This window comes from Salmo salar, chromosome 14 (genome assembly GCF_965601325.2).
Source record: "Salmo salar chromosome 14, fSalSal1, whole genome shotgun sequence".
Taxonomy (NCBI): Eukaryota; Metazoa; Chordata; class Actinopteri; order Salmoniformes; family Salmonidae; genus Salmo; species Salmo salar.
The window spans coordinates 27,541,734-27,561,441 of NC_138304.1; the positions used below are offsets into that span (position 1 = coordinate 27,541,734).

A 19,708-nucleotide genomic window follows, 5' to 3' on the forward strand; every position below is an offset into this window, starting at 1 on the left:
TTAGACTCAACCATAACTTCCATGGTTGTTTAACTTCCCAGTTGTTTACTGGCCAACAAGCAGTAATGATCAATTAGCTGATATAGCAACTATTGTATCTGAATCCTAAATTAAAAAAATATAAATGTATTTTACCTTTATTTAACTAGGCAAGTCAGTTAAGAACAAATTCTTCTTTTTAATGACGACCTACCGGGGAACAGTGGGTTAACTGCCTTGTTCACGGGCAGGACGACAGATTTTTACCTTGTCAGCTCGGGGATTCAATCTTGCAACCTTTCGGTTCCTAGTCCAACGCTCTAACCACTAGGCTACCAATCAAAGCTTATCCCCCTTCTATAAAGAACTGTACACCTTGGTGTGAATCCACACCAAGCCAGACTAAGTCCTTTCTAAAAGAATAAAGAACTCCTCTCAACAGAGGAAGCCACCTCGCTGGGAGCCTAAATCTCTCTCAATCAACTCAAAACAGCATTGGATAGCATGAATAAAGGCAAATCACCTGGATGGGATGGTATTGCCCCTGGGGTCTATACATTTCTTTGGAATCAATTAGGTCCACCATTGCTCGAAATTTCTAACACAGCCGTTCACAAAGGTTCATTTGGGAGAGATGTGAATACAGCACAAATTTTGCTTTTATTAAAAAAAGGTAAGAATGCCACCCAGTGTTCTTCCTATCTTTGATAAACACAGATATTAAAATGTTTTCCAAAATGTTGTTGTCCCGTCTCAAGACTCAAAACCTTTATCCTCGGATAACCTCCATCGACTATTACATATCTTAAATGCTTCATCAGAAACAACAGCTCCTTGGGCTGTTTTATCTCCCGATACAGAAAAAGGTTTTGATAAACTAGAATGGTCATATCTTTGTCTGTCTTGGAACATATGGGAATTGTCTCCAATTTCATTAATATGATTAAAATACTATGTATGCCAATCCCTCAGCCATAGTTATAACAGGCAATATCTGCTCTGCTCCATTCAGAATCACTAGAAGCATTAGACAGGGTGATTCAATTTCTCCTTTGCTATTTTTATTATCCATTGAATCCCTGGCTCAGGCAATTCGTCAATCGAAGGAAATAACACCAATTTCCCTAAAATCTACTGATCACTTAATCTCATTATACGCGGACAATATTTTACTATATCTAGACAATGTATCTCAATCGCTCCCAAACGCATTGAAGACCATAGATAAATTCAGCTTAATTTCAAGTTATAAAATTAATCTAACCAAATAATGAAAGAAAAGCATTGTCAATTTGAATTTTGGGAAGTTTGTGTGGGAGAGGTGGGAAAAGTATTGTTATCAATCAATAATGACAAACCGGGTCAGTGCACTCTGAAATGTTTTTTTTCTTCCATCATTGTAAGCATCATTGTAAACACACACTATACGAGATATTTTATTAAACATAAGAATGAGTGTGAGTTTTTGTCACAACCCGGCTCGTGGGAAGTGACAAAGAGCTGTTATAGGACCAGGGCAATAATAATAATCAATAATTTTGCTCTTTATTTAGCCATATTACATATAAAACCTTATTTGTTCATCAAAAACTCACCACAGGTTAATTAGAATGGTGTGCTTGAAAGGATGCACATAACTCTTCAATGTTGGGTTGTATTAGAGAGAGTCTCAGTCATAAATCATTTTCCACACACAGTCTGTGCCTGTATTTCGTTTTCAAGCTAGTGAGGGCCGAGAATACACTCTCACATAGGTATGTGGTTGCAAAGGGCATCAGTGTCTTAACAGCGCAATTTGCCAAGGCAGGATACTCTGAGTGCAGCCCTATCCAGAAATCTGGCAGTGGCTTCTGATTAAATTACATTTTCACAGAACCGCTTGTTGCAATTTCGATGAGGATCTCTTATTCCGATATCGGTAAGTGGACTGGAGGCAGGGCATGAAAGGGATAACGAATTCAGTTGTTTGTGTCGTCCGTTTTGGGAAAGTACCTGCGTAATTGCGCAACCAGCTCACTCAGGTGCTTCGCTATATCACATTTAACATTGTCCGTAAACTTGTTCATTTGCACACACAAAATCATACAATGATGGAAAGACCTGTGTGTTGTAAATGTGTTACATGTTTGCTGCCCATATCATTGCATAATGCAGAAAATACACGAGAGTTCAGGGGCCTTGCTTTAACAAAGTTAACCATTTTCACTGTAGTGTCCAAAACGTATTTCAAGCTGTCAGGCATTCCCTTGGCAGCAAGAACCTCTCGGTGGATGCTGCAGTGTACCCAAGTGGCGTCGGGAGCAACTACTTGCACGCGCATTAACACTCCACTATGTCTCCCTGTCAGGCTTTTGCGCCATCAGTACGGATACAATGTCCATTTGATGTCACAAAGCTGTCCAGTACTTTTAAAATATCCTCTCCTGTTGTCCTGGTTTCCAGTGGTTTGCATAAGGGGATATCTTCCTTAATTGACCCCAAATAAACATAACGGACATATACCAGGAGCTGTGCCAGGCCCGCCACGTCTGTTGACTCCTCCAGCTGTAACGCATAGAATTCACTGGCTTGTATGCGAAGCAGTAATTGTTTTAATACATCGCCTGCCAAGTCACTGATGCATCGTGAAACAGTGTTGTTTGATGAAGACATTGTCTGTATATTTTTTGGGGGCCTTTTCCCCAAGCATTGTCCCAGCCATATCCGCGGCAGCAGGAAGAATTAAGTCCTCCACAATAGTATGGGGCATGCCTGTTCTAGCCACTCGGTAGCTCACCACATAAGACGCTTCTAGCCCCTTCTTATTAATGGTATCTGTTGCTTTTATACATGTCTTACTACTCAAAAGTAATCTTAATTCTTGCTCAAAAAACTCCTGTGGCTTATTTTTGAAATTGGCATGTTTCGTTTCCAAATGTCTGCGCAGGAGTAAAGGTTTCATTGAGTTGTGAGATTAGTACTTTTGCACGAAAAACACACTGTGGCTGAGGAAAGGCACTACTCCCAATATAAGTGAACCCCAAACCAATGTAGTTCTCATCATATTTGCGTCTCTTCAAAGGTCCAACGTCCCTGTCTGTTCGGTGCTTTCCCGGGTAAGGGGGCAGTAGCTCTTTGGCTGCATCAGATTCACAACTGTCAGTGTGCATGCTAGCTGGGCTAGCAACAAATGTAGAATTACTGATGCTAGCATTGGATGTGCTCATGGAAGCAGAACAACTTGTGTTGTTGACAGTTGCAGGTGTAGTACTGCTGGTAGTAGCAGTACTACCAGTAGAGGCTGGTATGTGTGTCTATGGACGCGGGCCTTACTTTTTTTTAACCATTTATCAATTTTCGAGCAAACGGAATGAGCAGCAGCTACGTTTGGCTACATACGGACCGTTAGTGGAATTCCCGCGAGAGAGTAACGGTTAATGTGATTGGATGTTAATTATTTGACTAGGCTACCTGTATTTGACATTGTTGTTATTTCGCTGAACACTAGATGGTTTAATTTTATTTTAGGCAGTGAAACGAGGCTACTCGGGCGAGAAAAAAACATCACCCAAATGTATAGCCCCGTTGGAAAATCTAAATGGACTGTTAGAAAATGTGAATCACATTTTTATTTGGCGTACCCCCGACGGCATTGCGCGTACCCCAGTTTGGGAATAGCCGGTCTAGAGGAAGGTGTTTGTCCTTAGGCCTGGAGGGAAGCCAAAGTCATTACACTACCCAAGAGTGGTAAAGCGGCCTTTACTGGTTCTAACAGCAGACCTATCAGCTTGTTGCCAGATCTTAGCAAACTGTTTTGCCTTGACCAAATACATTGTCTTAACCAAATACAATGCTATTTCTCTGTGAACATATTGACAACAGACTTTCAGCATTCTTATAGAGAAGGGCACTCAACATGTACTGTACTGACACAAATTACTCATGATTGATTGAATTGTTTTTATAATAAGAAGATTGTGGGAGCTGTACTGTTAGATTTCAGTGGAGCCTTTGATATTATTGACCATAACCTGTTAACTTACAGTAGAAGTCAAAAGTTTGGAAACACCTACACAAAGCAAAGGGTGGCTACTTTGAAGAATCTCAAATAAAAAACATATTTTGATTTAACACTTTTTTGGTTACTACATGATTCCATGTGTTTTATTTAATAGTTTGGATGTCTTCACTATTATTCTACAATGTAGAAAATAAAGAAAAACCCTTGAATGAGTAGGTTTGTCCAAACTTTTGACTGGTACTGTATGTTTTATGCATTTTCAACCTTAGCTCTGAATCCACGATATGGCAATCTATCTAATTGAACTCAGAGGGCTTTCTTTAATAGAAGCCTTTCTAATGTGAAACTTGTAGGGTGTGGTGTACCGCAGGGCAGCTCTCTAGGCCATCTACTCTTTTATATTTTTACCAATGACCTGGCACTGGCACTCAACAAAGCCTTTGTGTCCATGTATGCTGATGATTCAACCATATACAATGCATTCAGAAAGTATTCAGACCCCTTGACTTTTTCAACATTTTGTTAACTTACTGCCTTATTCTAAAATTGATTTAAAAAAACCTGGCACCATCCCTATGGTGAAGCATGGTGGTGGCAGCATCAGGATCAAGGGAAAGATGAACTGAGCAAAGTACAGAGAGATCTTTGATGAAAGCCTGCTCCAGAGTGCTCAGGACCTCAGACTGGGGCAAAGCTTCACCTTCCAAAAGCACAATGACCTTAAGCACACAGCCAAGACAACACAGGAGTGGCTTCGGGACAAGTCTCAATGTACTTGAATGGCCCAGCCAGAGCTCGGACTTGAACCCGATCGAACATCTCTGGAGAGACCTGAAAATAGCTTTGCAGCGACGCTCCCCAACCAACCTGACATAGCTTGAGAGGATCTGCAGGGAAGAATGGGAGAAACTCTCCAAATGCAGGTGTGCCAAGCTTGTAGCATCATACTCAAGGCTGTAATCGCTGCCAAAGGTGCTACAACAAAGTACTTAGTAAAGGGTCTGAATACTTATGTAAATGCAAGATTTCAGTGGTTTTGTGGAACACAAAAAAAAGATTGAGGAGAAATGTTTTTTTTTATATACATTTTAGTGTAAGACTTTAACATAAGAAAAGGGAGAAAAGGGGGGCGCTGGTGAGCATTAACATGTGAAGTCACGTTTTCTCGGTGCTCCGATCCAGGGTGAACAATTTACTATTAATACTTGACCAACACCTCCCCCACCGTGTTAATGTTGTACCATTTATTTTGGAATCAAACCAAATTTACTAATCTGGCTTTTTTTCTGAAAATGTTGGCATTTTTAGCGTAAAATGTTGAGACAACAATGGCCCTCGGGCCACAAAGGAGCAGGCCACTGCTGAAACCTCGGGCTCACCTGACACGGATTCTGATCCCCCTGACCTAGCCATGGTAATGGCGGCTATCATTAAATCTGAACAGACTGTGCTGGCTAAGATGGAGTCATTATCCACTGACCTATCCGCACAAATAGCTATTCTCGCCACCAAGGTCAACATAAAGATCGACTCCGTTAATCTAGACTTGGTGAGACATGACACCCGTCTGAATAGCCTGGAAGATGGCGCAAATATTTACTCCGACAAAGTGGTGATACAAAGAGCAAGTCACCCGGCTATCATCAGATGTCGTCAAACTCACTTCCAAGGTTGAGGACCTCGAGAACAGACAGCGCCAGAGGAACAGTTGAATTTTCGGCGTGAGAGAGGGCCTCGAGACCGTAGGCGGAATGCAGCCTACCCTATCCATAGCTAAACTGCTACAGGAAATTCTAGGCCTCGATTACACCCCCACTCGCACAGAAGCATAGAGTCCGCACCGAAAAGTTAGTTAAATTCCACTACATTCAGGAGAAGGAGGATGTCTTCCGTAAGGCAGCGCGAGCGGCTCCCATCACCCACGACGGCCGGAATATTTGCATTTACCCGGACTACACGGCAGCAGTCATGAAGAAGAGGTCAGCCTTCAACGAGATGAGGTGGCTCCTACGCCGCTGTCTGGACACCAAGTTCGGCATTCTTTACCCAGCTGTACTGAAGATCACTACTCCCTCCCGCGAGCAGAAGATAATTCTTAGACCCGACCAAGTCCAAAGAATACATTGTCGCGCACCTACATCCACAGGAGGACAGGCGACATAATACTAACTAGCCATTGTGGGCTGATACTGTGACCCTGCACTAGCCGTGCTAACGCAACCTAGGACCAACTAGTGAATTCATATCTTGATTAGAAACGTGCCTCCACCATACTGCCAAAAAAATGACGACTATTCATCCAGTAATTTAACGTTATGAACAATGATGGTACAGTGAGGGGGAAAAAGTATTTGATCCCCTGCTGATGTTGTACATTTGCCCACTTACAAAGAAATGATCAGTCTATAATTTTAATGGTAGGTTTATTTGAACAGTGAGAGACAGAATAACAACAACTAAAATCCAGAAAAAAATGCATGTCAAAAATGTTATAAATTGATTTGCATTTTAATGAGGGAAATAAGTATTTGACCCCTCTGCAAAACATGACTTAGTACTTGGTGGCAAAACCTTGTTGGCAATCACAGAGGTCAGACGTTTCTTGTAGTTGGCCACCAGGTTTGCACACATCTCAGGAGGGATTTTGTCCCACTCCTCTTTGCAGATCTTCTCCAAGTCATTAAGGTATCGAGGCTGACGTTTGGCAACTCGAACCTTCAGCTCCCTCCACAGATTTTCTATGGGATTAAGGTCTGGAGATTGGCTAGGCCACTCCAGGACCTTAAGGTGCTTCTTCTTGAGCCACTCCTTTGTTGCCTTGGCCGTGTGTTTTGGGTCATTGTCATGCTGGAATACCCATCCACGACCCATTTTCAATGCCCTGGCTGAGGGAAGGAGGTTCTCACCCAAGATTTGACGGTACATGGCCCCGTCCATCGTCCCTTTGATGCGGTGAAGTTGTCCTGTCCCCTTAGCAGAAAAACACCCCCAAAGCATAATGTTTCCACCTCCATGTTTGACGGTGGGGATGGTGTCTTGTGGTCATAGGTAGCATTCCTCCTCTTCCAAACACAGCGAGTTGAGTTGATGCCAAAGAGCTCCATTTTGGTCTCATCTGACTAATGTCTTGAGATTTTGCTTCAATATATCCACATAATTTTCCTACCTCATGATGCCATCTATTTTGTGAAGTGCACCAGTCCCTCCTGCAGAAAAGCACCCCCACAACATGATGCTGCCACCCCCGTGCTTCACGGTTGGGATGGTGTTCTTCGGCTTGCAAGCATCCCCCTTTTTCCTCCAAACATAACGATGGTCATTATGGCCAAACAGTTCTATTTTTGTTTCATCAGACCAGAGGACATTTCTCCAAAAAGTATGATCTTTGTCCCCATGTGCAGTTGCAAACCGTAGTCTGGCTTTTTTATGGCGGTTTTGGAGCAGTGGCTTCTTCCTTTGAGTGGCCTTACAGGTTATGTCGATATAGGACTTGTTTTACTGTGGATATAGATACTTTTGTACCTGTTTCCTCCAGCATCTTCACAAGGTTCTTTGCTGTTGTTCTGGGATTGATTTGCACTTTTCACACCAAAGTACGTTCATCTCTAGGAGACAGAACGCGTCTCCTTCCTGAGCGGTATGACAGCTGCGTGGTCCCATGATGTTTATACTTGCGTACTATTGTTTGTACAGATGAACGTGGTACCTTCAGGTGTTGGGAAATTGCTCCCAAGGATGAACCAGACAATTGTTTTTCTGAGGTCTTGGCTGATTTCTTTTGATTTTTCCATGATGTCAAGCAAAGAGGCACTGGATTTGAAGGTAGGCATTGAAATACATCCACAGGTAAACCTCCAATTGACTCAAATGATGTCAATTAGCCTATCAGAAGCTTCTAAAGTGATGACATCATTTTCTGGAATTTTCCAAGCTGTTTAAAGGCAGTCAACTTAGTGTATGTGAACTTCTGACCCACTGGAATTGTGATACAGTGAATTATAAGTGAAATAATATGTCTGTAAACAATTGTTGGAAAAATGACTTGTGTCGTGCAAAAAGTAGATGTCCTAACCGACTTGCCAAAACTATAGTTTGTTAACAAGAAATTTGTGGAGTGGTTGAAAAACGAGTTTTAATGAGTCCAACCTAAGTGTATGTAAACTTCTGCATTCAACTGTATGTGTTTTAAGTCATACCAAGTGGATGGGGTTGGTCGGGGGGGACATACCTCCTTTTTTTATCTATTGTTTTACTATCCTTCAAACATGCATATAGCTTAAGATACCTTGGATGGCTGAGGTGGTTCTATCAGGGCACAAGGCGAGACCCAAATGCAGACACAGGAGCCAGATGGTAGAGCTCCGATATTTATTATAACAAAGGGAGTGGTCAAAGGCAGGTCGGGGACAGGTAAGAGTTCATATACCAGGTCAGAGTCCAAACAGTACCAGACAATAGGCAGTCTCAAGGTCAGGCCAGGCAGGGGTCAGAAATCAGTTCCGAGTCCAAAACCGTACAAGGGGTTAAGCAGGCTGGTGGTCAGGACAGGCAGGTTCGGAGTCAGGACAGGCAAGGATCGAAACCAGGAGGACTAGAAACAAACAGAGACTGGGAAAAAAAATAGGAGCAAGGAAAACCGCTGGTTGACTTGGCAAACAAGACGAACTGGCACAGAGCGACAGGAAGCACAGGGATATATACACCGGGGATAATAAGCAACACCTGGAGGGGGTGGAGACAATCACAAGGACAGGTGAACCAGTTCAGGGTGTGACAGGTTCCCTCCAGAATCCCCTTCCCTAGGTGTATACTTAATTATGTTGGCCCTGGATAGAGCTCTACTGAGTTTCAGTTTAACATGGTAGTATTTTGCTCTCCTCTAGGAGAGGTAGATGCAGCCTTCCAACGGGGTTTTCTTTAGGGTATTTTGCTGTTTTTAGCAGTTTTTTTTATTTTCTTTATATTTTATTACTCTGACCTTTCATCACACTGGCCATCACACATTCATTTCTGATTACTATGCCTAATTCACATACTCTAGGCTCCACTTGCTTTATCAGCTGGAACGTGAAAGGAATTAACCAGGTGGTCAAGTGTAGCCAAGTGTATGCTCATCTTAAGTCCGGACATGGTTTCTCTCCAAGAGACCCATCTCCGGTCCAGCGACCATGATAAACTAAAGAGAAAATGGGTAGACCAAATATTTCACTCCAACTTTGGTGCTAAGGCCCTCGGGGCAGCCATCCTTATCAGAAAAGGCACCCTGTATGTCTCCTCCATAGTCATTTCAGATACTAATGGCAGATATATTATAGTGATGGGGAAATTGTTTATTCTGGCAAACCTCTATGGTCCTATTTGGGATGACGCTAAATTTTTCTCTGACCTTATCGCAACAGTTCCCGACCTTAACTCTCATCATTTGATATTGGGCGTAAATTTCAATTGTGTATTGCATCCAAGTCTAGACAGATCCAGATCCAACAATGTAATTTCAAAATCAGGCACGGTAATCAACCCATTTCTAGAATCCTATAATTTGTCTGATCCATGGAGGAGGAGCAATCCCACAGGAAAAAAGTCTATCCTAGAGTATGATTGGTGGACTGGAGAAAAAAAGGACTACTGTTTAGCAGTGGGATTGCTCTTCCTCCATGGATCAGACAAATTATAGGATTCTAGAAATTAGTTGATTACTGTGCCTGATTTTGACAATAGAATTCTTCCTTTTGTAACTAACAGCCAATATATATATTTTGTTTACCTTTTACTTAACTAGGCAAGTCAGTCGAGAGCAAATTCTTATTTTCAATGACGGCCTAGGAACAGTGGGTTACACTGCCTTGTTTAGGGGCAGAACAACAGATTTTTACCTTGTCAGCTTGGGGATTCAATCTTGCAACCTTTCGGTTACTAGTCCAATGCTCTAACCACTAGGCTACCTGCCGCCCCAATATCACAGCATCATTATATCAGACCATAGCCCTGTCCAGCTAGATATCCACTTTCCGGACAGTACTGTGTCACAACGCGTGTGGCGACTTGACCCACTACTACTATCCTGTAGTGCCTTTTAAAAAATACATATCAACTCACATTGATGTCTTTTTACAGATCAACTGCACCCCTGATGTGTCTCACTCTACTGTGTGGGAGTCGTTAAAAGCATATCTAAGGGGACAAATGATTTCATACACAACGTATGACAACATACAGCGCACCAAATGCTTATCGGAGCTATCTCAACTCATTCTAGATGTGGACAACAGATATGCTTCTTCTCTGACTCCTGAACTCTACAGAGACTGCTACACCAATCGGAATTTGACAATCTTTCCACCAAACAAATGGAGCAGCTTCTGTTTAAGTCGAGGCAAAAATTCTATGAACACGGAGAGAAAGCTGGGAAGTTGTAATCTCACCAGCTTCGACAATCCGCTGCTAGCAGCATCATACCTTAAATCTGTGTAGCAGCTGATTTAACTTCTACTAATCCCAAAGAAATCAACAATCAATTTAAGCAATTCCATTCTGCTCATTACTCGCCAGAGGCTCTTCCTGACACATCTCGTATGCCTGCATTTCTAGACAATCTGGACATCACCTGTCTCAATTCAGATGAACAAACCAACATGGATGCCTCAATAAGTGATGATGTAGCTACTCTGGCAATCCAGTCCATGCAGAGCGGTAAAGCCCCTGGGCCTGATGGCTTCCCTGTTGAATTTTATAAAGCGTTCTCCTCTAAATTATCCCCTATCCTCAGCTCAATGTACAATGAAATCCTTTCTAGTCAGAAACTGCCACAGACACTTACCCAGGCGACTATTTCGGTTTTGCTTAAAAAAGGCCAAGAATCCCCTAGACTGTGGCTCATACCGCTCATACCGTGGACGTAAAAGCATCCTCGGTTAGGGGATAAGGGGTAGGGGTGGGGGGCAGGTAGAGATATGGGGGGGTGGGAACGGATAACCACCCTGTGTTGCCAGGCGGGGTGGTAAGGGGTGGAAAACATGGTTTAATAAAACTTTTTGTCAAGATGTGTATGTATTATTTATGCTCTACATACAGTATAAGTTGTCTGTGTATGTGTGTCGTCATCTGACAGAACCCACTCAGCCAGCTGATGTGGCTGCTGAGGTGACTGTTCAGGTCAGCCCTGAGCGACCACATAAGCCTATGGTTGAAAAGCCTCGCAGGCCCAGTGTGGAGAGAGAGATGAAGAACAGCCCAGAGAAGTCAGGGAAGTCTCTTCCACCACCCCCACCACGGAGGTTCTTCCCTTCACCGTCAGGCCCAGGGCTGACCACAGGGAGGTCTGGAGAAGTCATCTTTACTACCAGGAAGGAAGCCGCCACCGCCCAGGTGTGCGACTCAATTGTTGGCAATTTCAGTAGTCAAGCAGCATTCCCAGACAGCTGTCTTCAACAGGATAACCTCATAACACTGCCAGTCAAATGGCTGTTTAGTAGTGTATGCACACATGACCTAGTGGGGGATACAGTGGCAATTTATCTAAGCCAGTTTTGCTCTGTCAAGTATTCCAGTGTCCAAGTCAGTGTGTTACTATCTCCTTCAGGATGATGAAGAGGAGGTGGTCCCTCAACCCAGTCCCAAACCCACCAGACAGCCCCCAGAGGTCAAGCCCAAGCCCCAAACCACTCCTGTTTTTATAGCCTCCGCTGAGCCAGGGGAAAAGGAGGACGAAGAAGAAGAGGATGATGAGGAGGAGGATAAATTCATGAAGGAACTACAGGTAAAAATACACTGTCACATGTAAACCACATATGTACAAAACCTTTTTTAATATAAACAGTAGCACTATTGTATGTGGTCTTATCTTACCTGCATTACTACAAAAACCTAATGAAAATGTGTTCATGTCTCCCTCTGTTGTTCATTGGAGGAATGGGTTTTGTCTGTGTGAACAAGAATATGCCCGGCCAAATACACCAGTTACTGTGATATTTTTAACTCAGCCTTTGTTGTACAGCCACAGAGGCCTTGTCATGATATACGATCTGTGATCTAATCACTGCAATTTGACCTCCTCAGGTGTTTCAGAAGTACACTCTTAGAGATGTAAGCACAAAGTGTGTCATAGACCTTGAGACTGCATCTCAAGTCAGACAGATAGAGCCAGAACTCTCCCTCTCACCCAAAGACCCAAAGGTAACAGATGTGGTACCCTTTTTCTAACCCGTTCTGGCCCCCTTAGGCATGCACTGCTTGTAACTCACTCACTGCTTATCTGGCCTCTAACACTAATCTGATCTGGGGCCTGCCTGTCTGTGCTGTCTGTCTGTGCTTACAGCTTAATCAGCCTCTGAATCTGGTCTGAGCTTGGATCTAAAGCTTGCTTTCGATTGAATGTGCTTCTGAACACTGGTCTGACTGCCACTCAGTGCTGTGTTTTGCTATTGGAATGGCCTGGGGGCCGGAGGTTTGGTGTTTCTTTTGGTGTTTCCTGTCATGTTATCGATGCCTTTCACTGAATTGGCTGATCTCATATAAAAGGTGTATGGTGTCTCTTGGTGTTGGAAAATGTTTGCTCTTGGTTTCCAAATGTGATATTATCTTCAATTAATTTCCATTTCCTTCCACTCTGAGATTAGACTTGTCATTCACACTGTGCAGTGTTCTTGCCTGGCTCCGTGAATGAATCTGCATCTGATATTTTGTAGCATATCTCTCTTATGACATTGTGCTTGACTCTATTTCCCTTAGTTTTCTAAGCATGCTCTCTTGGCTGCCAAGGCTGGTCTCCTCAATGTAATTTGAAATGTAAACTGAACTCAGAGAGCTGTTGTGCAATGATGTTATCTCCTAAACTGTCCTAGCAGAGTCAGGAGAACAAGGGTAAAGAGAAAAGTGTGCCCAACACTGATGAAAACAGATTTGACATTGTTCCAAAGAGTCCCAGGGTAAGTCTTAACTCCCCCATATAACCCATGTTCCTCAGTCAGAATACAGTATATTGTATATGTTTGATGTTGATATTTCCCTGATTTTTTTTTCCAGGTCATGTATTATGTCACAGGACAGTTATCCAATGAGAAGCCTCCATCGGGAAAAACAGACCAATCGGAAGGCAGGGAGGGAACATTGTCCCCGTCACAGGTGGCAAACTCAAATACATTTGACTCCCAGCAGCCAGAGTTACTAATAGCAGACATGTCTCCTCTGGTATCATGTAACTCAGTGCTGGAAGGCCAAGATTGTCCTCCTAATACACAGAAGATAGCAGTTGGAGAAGATAGTGGGAAGGAGAGCCTCGTTGATGAGAATGTCCGGAAGGATCCTGTTCAGAGTCAGAAAGTGGGGGTAGTTGAACCTGTGTCTCCTCCAATACCTGCAGAGAAGCAGGACATATCTGAACCCTCTCAGCAAGACTGTTATCTTACTAACAGTAAACCATCATCATCATCTTTGTCATCATCACCACCACCATCTTCACCAGCATCACCACCACTTCCACTATCATCATCTTCACCACCACCAGTACCAGTAATCCAGTTTGTGAGTAGTACAGGCCAAGAGGTTTCAGGTAGTCCAGGGTCTCCACCAGAGAGCAGGGGCCTGGGTGACAGCCAGAGCCAGCAGGTAGTGTTGAGGTCCTCCAGAAGCAGAGCACCACGGTATGTAGAGGAGGGCAGCAGCCTGAGCCCTGACCTCCCAGACGAGGAGGGCCCTCCTCCCCCTGAGAACATCTCCTTCATGATGATCACCAGCAACAGAGTGCAGGCTCTGTCCACTGGGGAGTACCAGGAGATAGTGAATGGTACCAGCATGTCCGAGGTTCAGACCGTCAGTGTTGGGAACGACACCACCAGTATCAGCCAGGAGCACAGTGGCTTCGACAGGAAGCCTGTGATCATCATATTCGACGAGCCCATGGACATCCGGTCGGCCTACAAGCGTATGTCCACCATCTTTGAGTGTGAGGAGGAGCTGGATAGGCTGCTGCATCAGGAGAGCATCAAGGAGGAAGCAGAGGAGGAAGGATCAGAGAAGAGTGTACCTCAGGTAAAGCCTAACACTTATCTACATCAGGCAAACAAGACAGCAGTGACAGGAAACACTGCAACCAGTCACGATAATACTCCTGCTGTGGTTGCGCAACAGAAGAGCACAGCAGAGTGCTCATTGCCAGAACAGTCTAAAACGGAGCCCTCAAACACCAGAAAACCAGAGACCAAAAAGAAGTTCAAATTCAAGTTCCCAAAAAATAAGCTGGCGGCCATCAGCCAGGCGATTCGCACTGGGACCAAAACAGGGAAGAAGACACTTCAGGTGGTGGTCTATGAGGACGAGGAGGAGTGGGACGGACACATGAATGAGACCGAAAGGTTTGAGATCAACAGCAGTAGCATACCACAAAATGACTTTAGTCACCTCACCTCTGTGAATAACATCACGTCACCAAGCACTCTCACCAGGTCAAACTCTAAACGCAGGACAGAGGAGATCTGTAAGAATGCCTACGACTCCATAACCAGTCTAGAGGAGAACATTAAACAGCTGGAGATCACTGTGGACAATATAAGCCCAGCAGCGCCTAACACAGACTCCTGTGAAGAGTCTCCAGCCACAGTGAAACCCCAACGAGAGAGGGAGGGCAGTCCCTCCAAGAGGCCTGCCCCTCCTCAGGTCTCAAAGTTCCTGAAGCATCCTCAGAGTAAGAAGTCCAAACCAGAGCTTCCCAGGCCATCCATCACAAGCAGCTCCAAGAAACAGGTCTCTCTTAAAGCTCCTTCCCCCTAACGCTGCACTGGTGGCTGGGTCCCTCTGAGGGCTGGTGGCTGGGTCCCTGCGAGGGCTGGGCTGGTGGCTGGGTCTCTGGTAGATTCCCACCTTCTCTCCCTCTAACCACTAAAGATGAACATGTTTTTCAGGCGCTGCTGGGGATACAGCTGGGATCTACCTCTGCTTATAAGCTGTCTTTGTGGTGTCAGCTGACATGATTGTTGTCCCTGGGTACCTGGGTTGCTATGACTTGTGTTTGTCTCCTAATTGTGGACTTTGAACAGTGAACTTTGTCTGGTTCAAAGTGACTGGCTTTAAAATGACTGGCTTTATATTGTGGCCATGGTTCCACTGTGCATGCTTTGCTCTCAGTGTTGATGCAGGCGGGTCAGTGGCTCCTGAACTTTAGAAAAAAAAATGAGGACCCCTAACTTGACTCAGCAGCTTTCTAGATATACCCAAATGCCTGTATCACAGGCAATATAACGTTATTACTTTGAAAACATCTCTGGCATACCGCAACTCCATAAATAAATATTCTTTGTTATTAACCATCAATTACAAGGGTGCTAATTTATCCTCAGCTGATAGTAAAATAACCTAATTAGCTTTTACTAATAATGTCCAAACAGCATGTGAAACTATAAGTGCAAACTAAAAAAAGAATACAGCTGAACACAAAATCCCCCATTACAGTCTCAGACTACCCCCTGGAGCTGGTAACTCTACTAGTACCTCAGTTTGGGAAACACATATCTACTGTAAGCATACTGCCATCTTATCTCTGGATACATGTCTTTTTGTTGTTGTTGCTTTGGCTCTTCGGTGTTTTCACAATCTGTTCCTAATATATGATTTTTGTCTGTTTTGAATATTTCCAGAATACCAGTGGCTCTCCTTCTTCGAGTCAGATGTCTCTTTCTGCAAAGTCCTGGCAGCAACCAGCCGGGTCAGCTGACAAACCAGGAGGAAAAACTCAGAAGCTCCAGGCCAATCAGAAGCAGTTTCCACAGGTAGTTTTACTATAAGATGGCCTGTGTTAGGAAGTATTGGAGAAACTACTTTCATGATTTAGAGAAGTTTACATGAAGCCTTGGAAACTGTACAATTCTAGGATATGTTTGTTGAATCCACTCACTCTCTGTCTTGTTCTCCTACTGTATGTCTTCAAGACCTTTTGACTGTTACCATCTGTACCCTCTTCTTCACCTCTATATGCTCCTTGAGCATGCTCACCATGTAACTGTAATTCACTTGGAGGTGGAGGCAAGGATAGAAGATTGGCAAGGATATATTCACTTCACTTTTTCAACATCTTCAACCTTAAACTAAATCAACTAAACTAAACCTATATTCAAACTAAACTCACCTTCTGTCAACTGTCCAAATATTCTTTAACCCTCTTTATCTCACCCTGAGAAGCATGATATTTATGTCATAAACACTGCATGTGTGTGATGAGTTAGTGCATTGAATTAGTGAATTAGTGGGCATCATTAACCCTGTAGGTGATTCATAGAAAATATGAAGTCAGGAAATGATCTATAATTAGTGTATTTTAGTGCCACCTTTTTGCTTTCTAACATGATGCTTATTTATCTTTGTATAATAACCCTTCTTTTGCCTTTCTTGACATTCCATATCTCCCGCCATCTTTGTTTCGCAGGCTAACAGAAGTGCTAAGAAAGCTGGTGGGGATAGTAACCATTATTTCCTTGCTTTACCTGCTTCTAAGATCCCAGCCTTTTGTCATAGCTCTGGAAAAAATATGTCATTGCCCGGTCCAAACACTGTGTCTAACCCAATTAAATCACCTTCCTCCTCCCCGTCCTCCTCACACAAATCTTTCATCCCGTCTCTTAATCTGAGTCGTCTCATCCCTCCTAGCCCTTCTCTCAATGACAGACGTCAAAATCTTTCCTTCTCATCACAAACCCAAAATGGCCGACCCAGCCCTTTCTATCACTGCTCATCTTCCTCCTCCACCTCCCCCTCTTCCAATTCCTCCTCTTTGTCCCCCACATCCACTTCCTCCTCCTCCCCTCCCTCTCCTTCCCTCCTCTCCCCGACTGCCATGAGTCAAGGTGCGAGGAGTATCCACCGCATTGCACATATACCCAGCTTCACCGGACACAAGATGCAAGGTGGATACAGCAGCAAAACCACACATACACCAGCAGCTTCTTTGTCCAAGGACATATGATAATCTTTTTATATCTGTATGTAACAAAGTTAAGAACGTACCGGAAGCTCATGCCACAGCTTGCTTGAAATGTTGCAGATGGAGCCATCCAATTTGTACGTTTTGGGTGGCTCAACATGTTGGAACATTGTCAAGTAGGACGGTTACGTGTGTTGCGAAGCAGAGGATCACTGGTTCGAACCCAGTATGGGGCAGTCGGACAGTGGAGGAAGCTAAGCTTTTAGCAGCACACAGACCCCTGTTACATAACAGTATATAAAGTATAGTGGAGGGAAGTGCTGTTTTCATGGCAACCTAATACAATTGCAGGGCATTCTTTTGTGTCTCAAGCTATATAAGTTTTTGATCATGATCAATTTGAGTTCACATACAAAAACAGAGAATAGCGTGAGCTGGTTTTCATTCCATGCTCCTTTTGAGAAAGGGGACCTTTTTTTAATTTCTGCCTCAGTTTATGGGATGTTCCAGGAAAAGAGCGCCTTTTGCATCCCTTTGATATTTTAAATAGAAATTGTGCACCAGTATTGAATTGTAAAAGCCTGTTATATTAAATTAAGTGCTCTTTAATATAGACTCCATGGAGAATTCAATTCTTTTTTTTTAAATATGAATAAAGGTTTGCTAAAGTGCCAATTCAGCATTTTAGGAAGATTTCAACCCACTTAATCCAAAGATTTCTCCATCATTTCACCATCATTGTTAAGCCCTAGTTGTTGGTTTGACAGTCATTTCTGAAAAGTTTTTATTTTTATTTCATGTGATTAGTGATTCATTTAAATCTATCTCTCATTTTGGAGGCAAGTAGTTTTAGCAGTTAAGAGCGATGGGCCAGTAACCGAAAGGTCGCTGGTTTGAATCCCCGAGCTGACTAGGTGTAAATTCTGTCTGTGCGCTTGAGCAAGGCACTTAACCCTAATTGCTCCTGTAAGTCGCTCTGGATAAGAGTGTCTTCTAAAAGACAAAACATTTACATTTTAAGGTTAATCCTGTTACATGAACTGAAATCTGGTTTTAATATGGTGAAACTATTCCTTTAAAAAAAAAATCGTAATAAAAATGTAACATAGTCAAATCATAGTGTAAAAGCAGGTGAGCCGTTTCTACTCTTTTTGGCCATTTTCTGGTGTTTTGTGGTGGAAAACTGAATGGGTCGAGCAAAACACATAGATAAGACAAGCTAGAAATGTTTAAGCTATTTCATTGTTTTTGTGAAGCTTGCATTTAATTGCCACTCCCTGTTGCACACAAAAACTTACATTCCCCCTGTCACGAGGGGATTTATGGCTGATTTAAGATGAAATATTACTTTATTTGGCACTTAATAGGGTCATTTTGTTTTACGTGAAATTGTTTTTTATAAAGTTAAACATGTGCATTTTATGACCGAATGTAAAAATTAAGTGAAATCAACAGGGTTTTTTTTCTCCAAGTTACACTTCTCAAAAGGCACCGAATTGGTGGAACGACCCCTGTTGTATGATGATAACTACTTGCTTTATAAATGATCAACACCAAAAGGTGCAAACATTCTAGAGTTAATGCTAATGTAGTTTAGTAGTGCTGGAAATCCAGTTACATTTTTATTGATGTGAGAAATCTGTGATTTTAACGGATGGTGTTATATTTTATACGAATTTGATTGACACTTAATAATATAAAGATTTGATCTAAAATAACAATTTATGTAAAGAAATCAAATCATTTATTTACATTTTTATGGTGGATAAAGGCATAGATGCAGACTTTCATCTAGCAGCAGTCACTCAGATGTCATCTCTCTTATGCAATGATCTTAGATGTGTAGAGTTGTGCGAGTGGAACTTTGAAGAACAAAATGCTTGGTGATTTCTCAAGCTTCCGATGCACTGCCAAATCCTTTGAGCTAACAAGATAGCTACTGTACATGCAAAATAATGTTTAGAGGCCTTTTAAGGCAGTAGATGTACTAACATGCTTGTACTAAAGTGTTTGGTTTTACAGATCATGTATCTAAGACATGCACTGTGTGGACATTGTAATGTTTACCTTTGGGATGGCAACTGACTTATATTCATATTAGTAACTGGTGTTTACATTCATAATTAGTGACAGAAGTTTACATGCAAGTGTATGTATTTAAGAGGGTTTTGTCTTCAGAAAAGTATTTTAACTTGCCAAACTTCACTCCTATGCATGCCTTTTTAGAGATTTTAGATATTTATCTATCATGTTAGAGAACTGTTTGCACAACTCTGTAAATATTTAGTGTTCTCTGATTTTGTAAAGCTGTAAACCATGTTGTAAAAAGGTATTGTAGAATTTAATGCTTGTGAGGTTGAGAAATTAATAAAGGGCTTTTTGTTAGTGATTTGCTGTATGCTTTATGTGTACATGTTATACTAATCTGTGTGATTGTATGAAAATCGGTTCACTGACATATTGTAGGAATCAATGCAAAATCAGTTTGCGCTTCCTATTATTGCCCAACAGAGGTCAATATACACATGCAATTGTACAGGAAAGAGAGCAGCCAGCCAGCAAAACTCAGGTTTGCATACCAGTATTTTTCAAATGTTCTGTATAATTTACCTAAAATAGCTATACCTAAATGTAATACTATTTGTTTCTTTATCAAACACATTTCAAACAGCTGCCCATGATTTTGAAGCAATCCTTTGTTTCAAATCCAAAATAAAATCTGAAATTCTAAAACCGATCTAGAATGGTCTTATGATTAGTTCATGAAAGGATATTGCGATTACAAAGAAAAAACTACATGAAAACACATTTAGACATTTGAC

The 19,708-nt window shown here is 42.5% G+C and overlaps 1 protein-coding gene across 6 annotated transcripts in view; it reads left to right on the forward strand.

Annotated features, from left to right (window-relative positions):
* The window catches only part of si:ch211-207d6.2 (sickle tail protein homolog), a 77,814-nt gene extending 58,539 nt beyond the window's left edge, over positions 1 to 19,275 (forward strand). For 3 of the 6 annotated variants that reach the window (XM_082960864.1, XM_082960867.1, XM_082960868.1), the window contains 7 exons: positions 11,088 to 11,344; positions 11,559 to 11,735; positions 12,035 to 12,151; positions 12,820 to 12,903; positions 13,001 to 14,716; positions 15,607 to 15,738; positions 16,392 to 19,275. In XM_082960864.1, the coding sequence (XP_082816990.1) occupies positions 11,088 to 11,344; positions 11,559 to 11,735; positions 12,035 to 12,151; positions 12,820 to 12,903; positions 13,001 to 14,716; positions 15,607 to 15,738; positions 16,392 to 16,928 (3,020 nt within the window). In that variant the 3' untranslated portion in view covers positions 16,929 to 19,275. Of the gene's footprint in view, positions 1 to 11,087; positions 11,345 to 11,558; positions 11,736 to 12,034; positions 12,152 to 12,819; positions 12,904 to 13,000; positions 14,717 to 15,606; positions 15,739 to 15,897 lie in introns of all 6 variants that reach the window. The other 3 variants (XM_082960866.1, XM_082960869.1, XM_082960865.1) reach the window with 3 other exon arrangements.
* Positions 19,276 to 19,708: the final 433 nt, after the last annotated feature.